Raw genomic sequence first — 13198 nt, 5'->3', positions numbered from 1 at the left:
TTACATTTTATTTTTTTTAGCAAATGCTAGTCTAATTCTTGTTTTTCATGGCTTTCTGGGGCTTTTGGTGTTTTTGAGCTCTCTAGTGCATTCTTTCCATTTAGGAGTGCTCCAATTAGTTTATTTGGCCATACCTAATGTTTTCTGCTGTCTCTCTGATGGGTCTCCAGTTTCAGCTCATATTTATTATTTCGTTTCAACTCAAATATACTGTGGTAAACAGCTAAAATAACAATAACTTTGTCAACCTTCAAATATTTATGAACTTATACACTGTTGAAAATAAAGGTTCTGCGCAGGCTTTCTTTCATCAAGGTATAAACAATGTAAATGTACCGCAAAGGTACAACAGTGGTCTGGAGAAATCTCAGTCTGTGTAGAGCAGGCATGTCAAACTGGGGACCTTCTGGGCTAAAGTGCTGTGGAGAACAGCGTTTACCCTCATCTATCACTCTGAATTCAGTTCATGAAGGTCTTGCTGATTAGCTGATGAGCTGAATCAGGTGTGTTTAATGGGGCAAATGCTGAACTATGCAGTGTTTTGGCCTGCAAGCACTGGAGCTTGACACCTGTAGTGTAGAGCAACTCTACAAAAAAGAAGTTATTACAGTGTGCTATTAGTGTACTGTGGCATGGGCCCGAACACACAGTGGTGACGAACCTTGGTGAGGACAGCAGGGAGAGAGCGGTGAGTGGGGAGAAAGCGAGAGAGAGGAGGCCGAGCAACAGCAGCAGCAGTGACTGAAGAGCTGAAAAGCTTGAAGAAGACTGAAAAGTCTAGCCAGCTTAAGCCACTGAAAAGTTTGAGTTGTTTGGCGTTTGTTTATTTGCTTTTTGTTTATTGGGTAATAAATATGTCTGCTGCAGCACTGAACCCTGCCTCCAGCGTCCTCCTTGAGCCTGGGGTAGCACATGCCGTGCTACATGTACGTAATTTAAACTAAAAATAAATGAGTCTACTTTAATTGGCTTTTTATGAACTTATCAGAGGTATACTAAACAAAATGATACTTAAGTATACTTGGCTTATACTGACAAGTATACAGAAAAATGTAAGTATTTTAGCCTATTCTTGTACTTATACATGTATTTGTATATATATAAACTTGTTTATACCTATACAAATATTTGTGGCCTGTACTTGTAATTATACTTTATAAAGTGTTCTCTTATGAACTAAAAAGTAGGATAGAAGTATATAACTAGCAAATTACTAAACATTATACATGTAAGTTAACTTTTAGTATAGTTGACAGTAGGAGTTGCACAGACTATTCATCAGAATCAGAATCAGTATCAAGCTTTATTGGCCAGGTATGCTTACGCATACAAGGAAAACATGCATTCCTACCATCACTCACTCAAACACCCACACACACCGTCATACCTGTAAACCTAACATTGTGCAAAGTATGAGTCTAAAGTTAAAGTGCTCATGACTTATTGCTCAGTGATGATGCTTTAAGCTTGATGTCATCTAGTCGTTGACCATGTGATTATGACAATAACAACGTGCATGCCTCAGAATAGACAATAGGTGAAGAGCCTGGTGATTTCAGCATCTGTAATTCCGGTTTCCTGAAGGCTAGCATCGCAGTCCAGGGCTCATTGGAAAAGAAACTTAAGTTTACTGCTTAAGTTTAGTTAATAAAATGTTTATTTTATGAATAACTTGATAAAACTTTAAACATACTATTTTTGTAGGGGAAGGCTGTAAATCACTGTTGAAGGTGCGTGACTTTCAAGCCCTCAGATGGCACTGCATCTGTCATGCTACTGTGTTAAATATAGCAATTTGGTCTCAGGAGTTCTTCAGAAAACAATTATCTGCCGCTGCATCAAGAAATGCGACTAGAAACTTTATTATGCTAGGATAAAGCCATACATCAATTCTATGCAGAAACACCGCAAAGTTCTCTGGGCCTGAGCTCATCTCAGATGATCCGAAAGACAGTGGAAATGTGTGCTGTGGTCAGATAAGTCCAAGTTTCAGCTTGTTTGGGGAAAAAAACAGACATCAAGTTGTCCATGCCAAAGAGGAAAGGGGCCATCCAGACTTTTATCAGCAAAAGATGTAAAAGTCAACATCTGTCATGGTATGGGGTGCATCAGTGCCCACAGCATGGGTGACTTGTATATGTGTGATGGTACCATTGATGCATAGGTGCAAATTGGGATGTTAGAGAGACATATATATTTTTTCAGGAAGTCAATGGTTATTTCAGTAAAGACAATGCTAGGCTTCATTCTGCATGTGCTACAGCATGTATGTAGCTACATAGACACAGAGTATGTGTACTTGACGGTAACAAGAGTATTTAGAGATTGACCACAACCAGATTAATACACCTGTTCTTCACTCCTAGTAGAAATATTGAAAAAATAAACACATGTAAAGACACAATAAATTCTTGATATAACTTTATTTTACACAGAGGTAAATCTCTCTCATGATAGTTCCTGCTCAGATGGTGTTTTCCTTCCTGAGTTAGTTTGGGTCTTCTGTAAAAAAAGAGATAATTTAATCAAACTGAATGGTGAATAAATAGATAAAACGTTTAGCTATACTTTGTAGCTACGTTAGCCTCATGAGTGCAGTGTAAAAACAATTAAACCAATTAAATGTGGTCTTTCATCAAACTGTTTCTTTAAAACCTTTAATTTGATATGACACTTAACTGCATTACATTAGTCAGTGAAGTTGAGTTATATTTTCACACTGCAGTTATTTTTTGTAAGACAGTAGATTTGAAATCACTTATGTATTTACATTTAAATAATGTGAAACGAATGTACTTCAAAATAACACAAATAACTAAAGAAGTTTTTAGGTCACCAGCCCAGCTGTGATCTAGTCTTGGCAATGGCAATACACCTTAGGCAAAACCTATTAAAACCTGGTGCTGGATTGCAGTGATAACAAGGACAAGCCCCTCCTAAACCTGCCCCCAAATTCCTCTAGCCTGGCTCTTTTGATATCGTTTCCTAGATCATCTGAATAGGGCAGTTGAAACTATACTCATCAGTGTAGATCTTCACGGATGGATACCTTTAAACCAGAGGATAGCTGGTGAATGTAGCAATACCACACTGGTTATCCTTGTTCCTGGACATCCTTATATAGCCTTTTTCACCCCATTGAGCACCCCAGCTGTAAAAAAATATAATGTTAGTGTGGGAATTTGGAGCAATTGCATTGCTTGGATACCCAATTTTGATTTTCTTTTTTTACCTAAACCTCACAGAAAGCACTGGACTTGTTTTTACTCTTCCAGTGTTCCTTTCAATCAGAACTTACCTTTTTGAAATATTTAGGTTGTTCATTTACCTATTCTTGACAACCCAGTAGTCTTCTCCGTAACTGTCAGTGCCATAACCAACAACCAGGACAGCGTGATTTGGTTGTTTGCCACAGTATGGATCATCATAAACACCTACAGTCAGTCAGTGTATTGAGATAAACATTAATTGATTAATTAGGAACTTGGTGCAATGACTTAAACATGATAAGACATCACAGATCACATCAAGACATCACCAAAATGACCAAGCAGAGTGTCACTTTAAACTTTGTAGCTTATAGTTTCTACCTGTTCTTTGTGCCTCACTTCTCCATTTCATCATTGCTGTCACCTGTGTCTTGTTTAGATTTCAATTCTTCTGTTTGTATATATGGTCCTTTTTTGTACCTTGTCTTTGTAAATGTGGTCAAAAGTGTTTCCCAGTTTCCTGCTTATCACTAGGTCTTGTGTTTTCTTCTAGTTCTAGTTTCTAGGTCATAGGTCACTATCTCTTGTGATTTTCTGGTGAGTCTGTTTCTCGTTGAAACCTCTGTTTCTTGACCGCTGCTAAGCCTACTGATACTTTAATGACACTCAAGTCCTACTGATACCTGAAGGCACTTCACAAGGTGTTTTGAGAAGCACTGGAGATCCAGTTGAGTCTAGTATAAATATATTAGTTTCCTCAAGTCACATATGAAATCTTTATTCTTCCCAAACCAACTTCACAACTAATGCAATAACAGTAGTTGGCAGATTGTGGATGATTAATGTTTGGACAGATATACGAGATACACATATTAACAAAGGTAAATAAACCCTGTTGGTCACCTGACTTATAGAGTTGGAAGGTTTTACGATTGATGTTGACAGCTGCAGAAATTGGCCCAATTACGGCGACGGCTTCCTGCAGAACGTTTTCATCTTCACTGGGCAGCTCTTCGTAGCCACTGCATGTAGCACTAGCATTCATTGGATTGAACCTGCAAATCCCGTCCTGGAGACGAGATGGGAACAATCAAGGTTGGGTAGTTCTGGTTCAATGTTTAGGAAATTAACCCAGAGTTTTCCAATCCCAAGCTGTGGACAGCTTTTTTCCTGTTTCGCTTAAGTAGTTAATTTGCTATCTCATAAATGCATCACTAGTTTGAGCTCACCTTGGCCTCATAAGGATAGGAGGTCTCTGACTGCAGCCCTCCGCTGTGCATGACATACTTGAAGGCGTGTTCTGTCCAACCGCCTGCACAGCCTTGGTTTCCTGAAAACCAAGAGCAGTCGACCAGCTGCTGCTCACTGAGAGATACCAGATTCCTCATCTTCCGAAACATCTGACCCTCTAGCGCCCCCGTCTGAGAGAGAGGAAAACAATGGAAAACAAATTTAAAAAGAGGAAAAGAAATAAGTGAAATGTATGAGACATATATCGTATTCAAAATGTATTGTAAGCTCTATATATATATATATATATATATATATATATATATATATATATATATATATATATATATATATATATATATATATATATATATATATATAAAGGGCGGCACGGTGGCGCAGTGGGTAGCGCTGTCGCCTCACAGCAAGAAGGGCCAGGGCTCGATTCCCGGCGGGGCGGCCAGGGTCATTTCTGTGTGGAGTTCTCCCCGTGTCTGCGTGGGTTTCCTCCGGGTACTCCGGTTTCCTCCCACAGTCCAAAAAAAACAAGCAGTCAGGCCAATTGGCCATGCTGAATTGCCCCTAGGTGTGTGTGTGATTGTGTATGTCTGTCTGTCTGCCCTGTGATGGACTGGCGACCCGTCCAGGGTGTATCCTGCCTTCCGCCCAATGACGGCTGGGATAGGCTCCAGCACCCCACCGCGACCCAGAAGGATAAGCGGTTTAGATGATGTATGTATGTATGTATATATATATATATATATATATATAGCCAGCAGGGGGCAGTCTCCTGCTGCAACCACCACTCACTGTGCTACTTACAGCAGCTCTTAAACTGTTAGCTATCTGAGCTGGTCAGTGGTAAGCTAATTAAACTAATTTTTGGGGGAAAATGCTTGGAGTACCAATATGGTGGCCAGGTTTAGTCAAGCAAACACAGTTTCTACAGGGAACAAACTTAAATATGTCAATTTTCTGTAAATTCTAGCAAACAATTTCTATTTATTTTCTGTGTTTAACATATTGAAAAAAACATAAACATAAAAAAACAACATAAAATATAAAATGTGCCATAATCTTTGCACAGGCCACTCTTTACAGTTATTTTTCGCCCAATATGTTAAATTCTGCAAATAAACAGAAATAATCACAACAACATGTAATTTGACCAGGTGCTCCAACTTTTGCATATGACCAAATATCTGTGGGTGTCCTATGAGACTCTGACTGAACTCACCGCACTGAACGCCCAGCAGGAGCTACAAATATATTGGTTTTTAACCTCAGTCACATAGCCCATTTCCCTCCAGTCCACAGTTCTAGGCAGAGCAGCGCCCCCTCCCTGTTGGAGAAATGTAGTAGCACCGCGGCTCTTGGTCCTGTTGAAGGATTGCAGGCAGCCTTTGAACATGGCCTGGTACTCCTGGTTGTCCTGTTAAAGAGGTATTTAAACAAGGTGTTTCCTTTCGAGTGAACAGCCCCAATCATGCTCCACCCATGAAGTGTTACAAATGTATTATACATGGCTGCTGTTGTAAGGTTTGAGAAGGCTGACAGAACACTGGAAAAAATCTCATTTAACTTAATGAGAAACTGTAGAACAGACTCAGTTTATATCACAATACCTACATTTAGAGTCAATTATTCATTCAACCTAATGAGAAACTGTAGAACAGACCCAGTTTATATCACAATACCAACATTTAGAGTCAGTTATTCATTCAACCTAATGGGAAACTATAAAACAGACTCAGTTTATATCACAATACCTACATTTAGAGCCAGTTATTCATTCAGCCTAATGAGAAACTGTAGAACAGACTCAGTTTATATCACAATACCTACATTTAGAGTCAGTTATTCATTCAGCCTAATGAGAAACTGTAGAACAGACTCAGTTTATATCACAATACCTACATTTAGAGCCAGTTATTCATTCAGCCTAATGAGAAACTGTAGAACAGACTCAGTTTATATCACAATACCTACATTTAGAGTCAGTTATTCATTCAGCCTAATGAGAAACTGTAGAACAGACTCAGTTTATAACACAATACCTACATTTAGAGTCAGTTATTCATTTAACCTAATGAGAAACTGTAGAACAGACTCAGTTTATATCACTATACCTACATTTAGAGTCAGTTATTCATTTAACCTAATGAGAAACTGTAGAACAGACTCAGTTTATATCACAATACCTACATTTAGAGTCAGTTATTCATTCAGCCTAATGAGAAACTGTAGAACAGACTCAGTTTATATCACTATACCTACATTTAGAGTCAGTTATTCATTTAACCTAATGAGAAACTGTAGAACAGACTCAGTTTATATCACAATACCTACATTTAGAGTCAGTTCTTCATTTAACCTAATGAGAAACTGTAGAACAGACTCAGTTTATATCACAATACCTACATTTAGAGTCAGTTCTTCATTTAACCTAATGAGAAACTGTAGAACAGACTCAGTTTATATCACTATACCTACATTTAGAGTCAGTTATTCATTTAACCTAATGGGAAACTATAAAAAATTCAGTACCACTTTATTTCATGGTTTGCTATGTTTTTACAGAATTTGATTTGCAGGTTCATTATATAAGTAAAGTTAAACTAATGTGAAAAATACAAGGTATATTTCAGCTTTTAGTGACTCAGCAGTTTTCGGTAAATACATGCATTTGTGACAGAGAAGTAGAGAGAGAGAAACAAAAAGCAATGATGTGCAAATCATTTAAACCCCATTTTTAACTGAAAAAAGTACAAAGACAACATATTAAAATAGTTGTTGAAACTGAGAAAATTGTATTGTTTTTTGAAAAATATATGCTCATTTTGAATTTTATGCCAGCAACACGTTCCAAAAAAGTTGGGACGTGCATGTTTACCACTGTGTTTCATCACCTCTTCTTTTAACAACACTCTGTAAGCATTTGGGAACAGAGGAGACACTGCTGCAGTTTTGAGAGTAAAATCTTTTCTTGTTTGACGTAGGATTTGAAGTGTTTTTTTGCCATTACACAGCTTTACCAGCGTTTTGTTGCCCCGTCCCAACTTTTTTGGATTGTGTTTTTGTCTTAATACAAAGTTTTTTTTTTCTTCCACATGTTTCCCAAAAACAGTTTATTCCACTGTTTCTTTTGTGCGTTTTCTGCAAAGTGCACTAGACCTTCTTACCAAACAATTCACTGAATTGTATAATGAATTAACAGATATTGTGTCAAATTATGCATGTATGGTTGTGTATGTGACATCTCACCATGTCTGCAAAGTGGTTCATGCCGAGTCTGTAGCTTTTGATGCCCTGGTCAGCCAGCATGTTGTGCTCTAGGACCAGTTTACGATTGTCCAGCCAGATCATCTTACGCTGAGACTCTTCTTCCTCTGAACCATAACTCTTACCTGAGAGATTAACATATATACACACATGTAGGAGGAGTTTGAGAAAAGAGACACATATCAAAGTGACAAAAACATATTAAAAGAGTTAAATTCCTAAAATGCTAAATGGAAAATTGTCCGATCGGGATTGTTCTCTCTGTGGTATCTAGGTAGATACAGCCAAGTGAGCTCTCCTTGATTAGGACTTCAGAAGCTGGATTGAAGGCCTTACATGTTAGATTAATTACCAATATGGTTAGGAAGTGACAGAGGAATCAACCAATCATGTTCTAGATATGTAACTGACTGTGAAGCTGTAGTCAGGTTCCAGTTGCTTGTTAGAATGTAAAACAGCGGCGGCAGCTCCAAGTCAGAACTCTTTACTGAAAGAGTCACTGTAAAACTGATACATACAAGCTCAGATATATGATAATGTCTATTACAAGCTTCTAATAAAACATATTCATAAGCTTCAAATATTGTCTTTTAATCTAAAACTGCCTAAGAAATGATTATGAGAATCAAAGTTAGCTTAGCGCTAACATGCAAGAATCTCAGAATAGGGGCATTCACAGAAATGAGCTTTATACTGAATTGAAGGCCGAGCTCCTACATTCATCGTTGTCCACTACTACTTCTTTCCACCACTTTGAGAAGGACAATTTCAAAGAATCTTTTTTTGCAGTTGCTGTAACTTCCTGCTGTAAATATTCCTCAGTGTGGCACAGTATTTGGCAGCACAGTGACTCAAAAAGAATGATCCAAAAATTTTAACCTGGTGCCTCGAACCCTTCTCTGATTTCCTGATGGAGAATCTGTTATACAGAAACAGATATGATGTAGATTGCTCACCAAACTTCAGTTTCCAGGTGTTGAACTCCAGATCCTCCAGAGTGACACTGACAGCACCAGCCACGACCACAAGAGCGGCGACAGTGAGCAAAACCCTCATCCTGCAATGATAAATAGAATTGACTAAGCTAGATTTTTATTACATTCAGACACTCACAGTAAATACATTTAGCTTAACAACAATACATTACTGTCGTAAAAAGAACAGAGTTGACATCTAAAACTGAGTGTTCTGTTCCTGTCCTCAGGAAGTGTCATAAAAGACTATTTACTGTAACTGTTTAAACCACGAGGACTGAACCTGAGAGTTGACTTATAAGAACCCCTCAACATTAACATGCTTATCAATGAATAATAAAGTAAAACAAGGAAAAAGAACAGAAAACTAGAAAATAAAACAATTCCCAACAGTTTAGACCTGTGAGAGCTCGCTCAGATCTTTTTAGATGTGATTTTATGGCTTACTTTTCAGTGCCATGCATATTATTGTGTATTGGGCTGGGCTGTACTGATGTTTCAAGTAATGATCAAATACAGTAAATAAGATTTACACTGATCAGGCATAACATTCTGACCACCTCCTTGTTTCTATGCTCATTGTCCATTTGATCAGCTCCACTTACTATATAGGTGCACTTTGTAGTTCTACAGTTACAGACTGTAGTCCATCTGTTTCTCTGCATACTTTGTTAGCCGCCTTTTACCCTGTTCTTCAGTGGTCATGGACCCCCATGGACCCTCACAGAGCAGGCACTATTTGGATGGTGGATCATTCTCAGCACTGCAGTAACATTGACTTGGTGGTGGTGTGTTAGTGTGTGTTGTGCTGGTACGAGTGGATCAGACACAGCAGTGCTGCTGGAGTTTTTAAACACTCACTGTCCACTCTATTAGACAAGCCAGAGATGATTGCTCATCTCTTGCTGTACAGTATGAGCTAATCATCCTCTAGTCGTTCATTGGTGGTCACAGGATGCTGCCCACAGGATGCTGTTAACGGGATATTTTTGGTTAATGGACTATTCTCAGTCCAGCAGTGACACTGAGGTGTTTAAAAACTTGAATGATCCACCACCCAAACAGTACCTGCTCTGTGAGGGTCCATGGGGGTCCTGACCACTGAAGAACAGGGTAAAAGGGGGCTAACAAAGTATGCAGAGAAACAGATGGACTACAGTCTGTAACTGTAGAACTACAAAGTGCACCTATATAGGAAGTGGAGCTGTTACCTGATGTATTGCTGTGTATTGGGCTGGGCTGTATTCATGTTTGAACTAATGATCAAATACAGTAAATAAGATAGAATATAAAGTATAATCTAAGTACTCTCTGGCAGCTTTGATGCTGGAATGTGTCCTCATCATCCAGATTCTGTAATTTTAGCAGTCTTAGGCTTCAAAAACAGAACGTTGCATGACTTATAGACCAGAATTGTATGTATAAAGGTGTATAAAGGTAATTCTTTGCATTTTGCTTATGCACTAATACTCAATGCCAGTAAGCTCTCTTGCAGGTTTCTGTGAATGTTTTCAAAGATTTTATATGTATTTTAAATTTGCTATATATTTTTCATTCCCACGTCTTTGGCTTCTGATTTTTATCATTTTATTTCCATTCCAGTCGACTTTTCTAATGGATAACTTTTTAATGATTGATGTTTTCTGAGGGTTTTTGCATATACTCTATTTACAAATACTGTAGTGCCTTTGGATGATTTGAAAGGTACATATAAATCAAATTATATTATTATTGTTGTTGTTAATGCTATCATGAAATTGTCTTGTAGTACTAAGTCAAAGTGACTGGACATGTTAATTAAGAAGACATTTAGTTGCCATTCAGTTCCCAACACTGACTGATTTAAAATGGGCTAAAACGTCTTGTCCATCTTGTCCAGTCTTGACAGCCCTGATATTTTTTTTTCTCACCATATTGTACAATTTCATAAATATTGAGGATTTTAGAAAATGCTGTTATACTAATTATTATGAAAGACTATTTAAAAGAGCCCTTTAATTATTTATTTAAGGCCGTTCCAACACTCCTTTAGAAGAGACACCAGGATATGTCATCCACTTAGTTTAGTTGTTTTCTAGTAACATTGAATTTAAAAATATATACCTTGCCAGATGATTCAATGTTTGTTTTGCTTTGAGTTTTTACTTTCTTTTTAAGCAAAAGGTCACATGTTCCACTTTCTAGTATCAGTCAAAGTGTAAATCTGTTCCCAGAGCTAATGACAGAACTAATAACTATGACAGCTGACAGTAAACTGCATCACTGGAAAGTAAGTGAAATCTCAAGCAGCATCTTAGACACCTGCAGTTGTTTCTACTTTCATTTTTGTATTTTTTTCATTAGCATCAGTATTTTTTCTTCACAGCAAGTTCTCGAGTTCTTCCACCTTTATAAATGTTCTAGATCTTACCTCTCTGAGTTCTCCAGCAGATTTGAAGCTCTCTGTGTGCAGGAATATATGTGCGTCTGTGTGTGTGTTATGGAAGTATCTGCCTCCTGTTTCCTGACTTCATTTCAAATTGTACTGATACATCTTTACAATCTTAGATGTTTGCACACCTTCCACAGACTTGGCAGGACAGGACTGACCAGATTGTCAAGTTTTGTTGCGAAACTGCTGCTAATGCCACATTTAATGTTCACAAGTTTTACAAAAAAAAAAACCAAACAAACAAACATTATAAGAATCAGAACATTTTTCTGATTCTGAGATTGAGACTGCTCAGTTTAAAACAAACAAAGTAATATATGGTAACACTTTATTTCGAGTGGTCCTGTAGATAATCAACAAACTGTTAACAGTTTACCTCTTTACTGTTAACCTCAACTCAAAACATAATCCTATCCCTCCTATGGTTTTTGGTATGTAACTGAGAGTCTGTTGGGTGTTTATTTAATCTAAAAGGACCACCAAAATAAAATGTCACCAAATATATATATACATATATATATATATATATATATATATATATATATATATATACACTGTTTAAATCTGAGCTTGTGACAAAGAAAAACATTAGACAGCTCCAGCATCAGTATAATTTTATGTATTTATCTGCAGCCAAATTGGTTTAATATTGTTATATTATATTATAGTATTGTATGATTATGTAATTATACATACATACACGCACACACACACACACACGCACACACATATATATATATATGTAAGTATGTGTGTTTGTGTGTGTGTGTGTGTGTGTGTGTGTGTCCAAATGTCTGAACTTAATTCCAAATGTTTGAAAGGAGAATAAAAACAATGAATAGAAGCATGTAGTGCTTTTGTGTGCAGGAAGGCATGCATGTCACAGGAGACGGGCCTCACGGGTGAGAAAGGAAGCTCTAAAGAGGGTCTGTCAGCAACAATGTTTTGTTCTGCTTCAGTTTCACGCAAAAGGTTAAACCTCACACATCCTGTTTAGCTGAATGGCATCTTGTTACATTCACATTGTTCTGAGACACTTTTGCTCCTTTTATTCCACTGTATTCTTTTCAGTGTATTTTGAACATTAGAGATTTTAGGGTTGAGCTTCAGAAATGAAAGTTCATGTTGAGCTGTGTTTCCGTCCTGTTTACTGGCATTTCCATGGACTGTAAGAACTCACACATTCCAGTAAAATACTGTTTAAGGGCTGCATGTGTGAATGACACAAAGCCTGAACATTATTGGTAAAAATAGCCTGGTAATATCCCAGGTTTGAAATGTGGCAGAGCCTTTGGTTGGCTGAGTGTATTGAGGTTGACGTTTAGTTTCACTTCCCGTCAGTGGTCAGCATACAGTCACATGACCATGAGCCGAGGGTTAAGTGCTGGATGGTGCGGTAACACAACTGCCCCAATACAGCTTTACTGGACAACAAAATGAGAAGTGATGAGTCACTGTTGTTGGCCTGAACAATACAGTACGTCATGAGTATTTTTATTTGGTGCATGTGAGAAAACCACTGTGCGTGAATAGGCAAAATATTTAAACTGCCCTCAGATACTTACAGATACTTAAAGATACTTCAGTCACTACAGGAACTTCAATGCAAACTGGCTGAGCTATTCTTAGGTTATAGAAGTGTGTAATAAAACTTTGGGCCTGTCAGTGGGCCCTGGTCATTTTAATGGGTTAAAAAAATAAATTACATCAATTCCAACCTCAAAAACATGTCAAACCAACTTCTTCTCTTTTCTACTTTTTGCGGTGTAAAACCCAAAAGCAACAACAACAACAAAAACATCAGCACTGAGAACCGCAGAGAAAAACATTAAATCTGTCATGTGATCACTGGTGAGTTTATAATATTTATAAGTCAAAACACACAGTTGTTTATCATCAGCATAGTGATGACAGGTAATGCTATGTATGTATATAACTGTACTGAAGCCTACCTTTTGAGAATAGCAGTGGTCCTAGAACAGAGCCTTATGGTACACCATGTACTTTTGTACAAGCAGAAAGTCTGACGCTTACATTCGTACATCTATATAGTCAGTGGCCAGTCAGGCAGG

The 13198-nt window shown here is 37.7% G+C and overlaps 1 protein-coding gene across 1 annotated transcript; it reads right to left on the bottom strand.

Annotated features, from left to right (window-relative positions):
* Positions 1-3051: 3051 nt before the first annotated feature.
* LOC118823557 (cathepsin L1-like) lies at positions 3052-11208 on the bottom strand. The gene is made up of 8 exons (XM_036593249.1): positions 11106-11208; positions 8678-8778; positions 7704-7846; positions 5677-5871; positions 4439-4630; positions 4113-4278; positions 3329-3434; positions 3052-3151 (listed from the first exon to the last, which is right to left on the bottom strand). Exons 2-8 carry the CDS (start codon positions 8775-8777, stop codon positions 3052-3054), a joined length of 1002 nt encoding a protein of 333 aa, XP_036449142.1. The 5' UTR covers position 8778; positions 11106-11208.
* Positions 11209-13198: the final 1990 nt, after the last annotated feature.

This window comes from Colossoma macropomum, unplaced genomic scaffold (genome assembly GCF_904425465.1).
Source record: "Colossoma macropomum unplaced genomic scaffold, Colossoma_macropomum, whole genome shotgun sequence".
NCBI classification, from domain to species: domain Eukaryota; kingdom Metazoa; phylum Chordata; class Actinopteri; order Characiformes; family Serrasalmidae; genus Colossoma; species Colossoma macropomum.
The sequence above is the reverse complement of the archived record's forward strand: the minus strand, read 5'-3'. Positions and strand labels throughout refer to the sequence as shown.